General features: G+C 35.1%; 1 protein-coding gene across 1 annotated transcript; it reads right to left on the bottom strand.

Annotated features, from left to right (window-relative positions):
- Positions 1-6: 6 nt before the first annotated feature.
- LOC111376159 (sterol 3-beta-glucosyltransferase UGT80B1-like) lies at positions 7-2,365 on the bottom strand. Its single transcript, XM_022999101.1, has 2 exons — positions 2,197-2,365; positions 7-1,687 (listed from the first exon to the last, which is right to left on the bottom strand). Exons 1-2 carry the CDS (start codon positions 2,260-2,262, stop codon positions 1,388-1,390), a joined length of 366 nt encoding a protein of 121 aa, XP_022854869.1. The 5' UTR covers positions 2,263-2,365; the 3' UTR covers positions 7-1,387.
- Between the last annotated feature and the right edge of the window lie 247 nt (positions 2,366-2,612).

Genomic DNA, 2,612 nt, shown 5'->3' with positions numbered 1-2,612 from the left:
TCTCTGTCTGGACCTTTTCCCTCTATGTGTGCCTTAATTATGTTGACAAGTTACACCATCAACCATATAATGGTCTATTTTCCACCATAACAAAGTACTAAATCAATTTAATCCCAGCACGACCAATAATTACACATTCAAAGAAGAAATCAATCAAATTTTTCTGAGAACCTCCCAGACCATCTTCGCATGTTCCTAAAACACATAAAAGATCACCTAGAAGCGACAAAAATCATAATATCTTGGCAGATATGGAACAAAAAAACAGACCAGAAGTTCTAGAACCCCAGAACTCTTTTAGCAAAACCAGCTACTAGGTTTGTAGACAACAGCAACAACAACCAAACTACTTCGAAATTTTAATTTTACCCTTCAAAACGAGAACAGTACATTTCATTGTTAATCGCCAATTGACACAAAAAATTCAGTCGACAAATAATTTTTCAAGAAAACTCCTGGGGGCCAAAGTTGCAGAGACGAATTGCTTGAAGATTAAACTTTTAGCGTGATTTTACTGGTAACAAAAGTTTCCCAATTTCAAAAGTGAATAATATTTGAACCTGCTCAAAGAGGGATAAAAATTCAGGAGAGAAAAGGTCTAGTGTGATAGACAATGGATCCCAAATATTGTACTGTAGCTTAGTTCATTATGTACAAGGATTGCAATGTCTTGGTTCAGTGCGAAAAAACTTCACTTATGAAGAAAATAAATCTACTCTATTGGCAACAATACAGAGAAATGAAGAGTATCACTGCAGCGTTTCCTGATTTACAAGGGTAATTAGCAAAAATATAGCATCTTTTCAGCCATGCCCTCTACCCTATCAAAATTGAGTGATTTTTATTAACTTATAAAGCCAATTCATCTAAAAGCTTAATTATTAGAGTTAAGATATATTTATTTATTTATGATTTTTGTTCAACATGCCCCTTCTCGTTAAAGACCTATATAGTGGAATTTCAAAAATTAGTGACGGCTAGACTTTCACCGAAGACTTTGGTCTTTGCTAACATGTTAAACCCTCTCATTCTCATCTAATGCTCATGAGGTCAGAGAAACGACTTTATTTATTTATATTTGATCTTCAACAGAACCTTTCTGCAACCAAAAAATTCCCAGAAGATATCAACTCCAATTCCACATTAGATACACACTCTCTCTCTCTATCAACTTAAAAGTTGAAGTTCTAGATGACTAAACCCTCTCCTAGGTACATACAGCCATTCAACATTAACTAACATTCTTCTGGCCCCTAGAATATTGGTTTTGAATCTCACAGAATCTCGAGTCATGTTAATTTCAATAGCATTAATAATATAGGATTCTAGCTGTAGAAAAAGTAGCAGGGTATATGGGAGGCTAATAATAATGTGAAACCGCGTAAAACTAGCATATATTTGTGCACTCATGTACGTTCGAATTTAATTTACATACTTGAAGTCTCCTTGCCACAGCGAGAAAGGGCTGAACATCTCCTCTTGTTCCAACCACAAGAACTGCGATGTTCAATTTCGGAATTGATCTGTTCAGACCAGTTGTGGACTTTGTAATGTAATCAATACTTGGAGGAATTCCTTCAACTGAATGTAGCTCTAAGAATTCAGAAGCAACGGGTGTACTTTTAGTGAGGTCAACCTCCACTGTTCCATCATTTTGAATCTTCACTAACTCCACAATGAGCTTTTCCTGATAAGAATGGTACAAAAAAGTGCAAGTACCAATCAGAACAATGAAAGGGTAACTATAAGAACAATGGCATTACTCACTAGAAAGAATATATACATTCAGTCAGCAAAGCAAGTATATACCAGAAAGTGACCCCGAAATTTTAGTCTGGATGAGAAGATATGAGTAGAAGTACAAGGCGTAATGATTTGTGCCCTCATCACAAAAAAAAAAAATATGTAACACTAGATTAAACTATTCTCACAGTTTTTATACCTTCTCCTCTAATGCAACAGACATGCTACACGAGTCAGTTACAAAGCAAAAGGGCATTGAGCAAATTAAGCAGCAGCAGATATTCAAATAAGAAACATAGGGACACTGGGATGCGTAAATTATATAAGAAACATAGGTATACTGGGATGCATAAATTATATCTGCCTTATGAAAACATAAAGTACTCAAACTTAAAAGTGTGTTGGGGAAGGAAATCAAGCCAGTTATAAGATGCAGTTAGCTGCGAAAATCACCTTCTCACGTTCAGAGAGTCTATCAAATTTTAGGTCAATCCTTGGACCACCCCTTTTCTCAGTCATAGACCTTGAAAATGCACCATCCTCATTTTCGAATAAGAGATTTCGGCGAGTGCCCACAGGTGCTGTGATGCAATGATCCAAACCTTAAATAGAAAAATTGCTTAAATAAGAAACATTCAAATCTCTAAGCATAAAGAAACAAAACAAATACTCTCATTTTCCTCACACTTTAGAGACTATCTTCACCACGTAAGTTTGATCACTTAGCCTCCGTTTGGCAAAATTTATAAATCATTTACAAATTGTCAAACTTCATTTTCAACCACACATTCCAATAGACCCACAAATAGTATCCATTTATCCATCACTAATTTCTATCCTTTATAAATTAAATTGTTTATAAATTCTTC

Source organism: Olea europaea, unplaced genomic scaffold, assembly GCF_002742605.1.
Source record: "Olea europaea var. sylvestris unplaced genomic scaffold, O_europaea_v1 scaffold1461, whole genome shotgun sequence".
Classification (NCBI taxonomy): Eukaryota; Viridiplantae; Streptophyta; class Magnoliopsida; order Lamiales; family Oleaceae; genus Olea; species Olea europaea.
This window is presented reverse-complemented; position numbering and strand designations above follow the sequence as displayed.

Bases quoted from the DNA above. Each gene is read 5' to 3' on its own strand.
- LOC111376159 (XM_022999101.1), bottom strand. From the start codon at position 2,262: ATGACTGAGAAAAGGGGTGGTCCAAGGATTGACCTAAAATTTGATAGA. The intron at 1,688-2,196 runs GTGATTTTCGCA...CATTCTTATCAG, and splicing joins GACTCTCTGAACGTGAGAAG to GAAAAGCTCATTGTGGAGTT.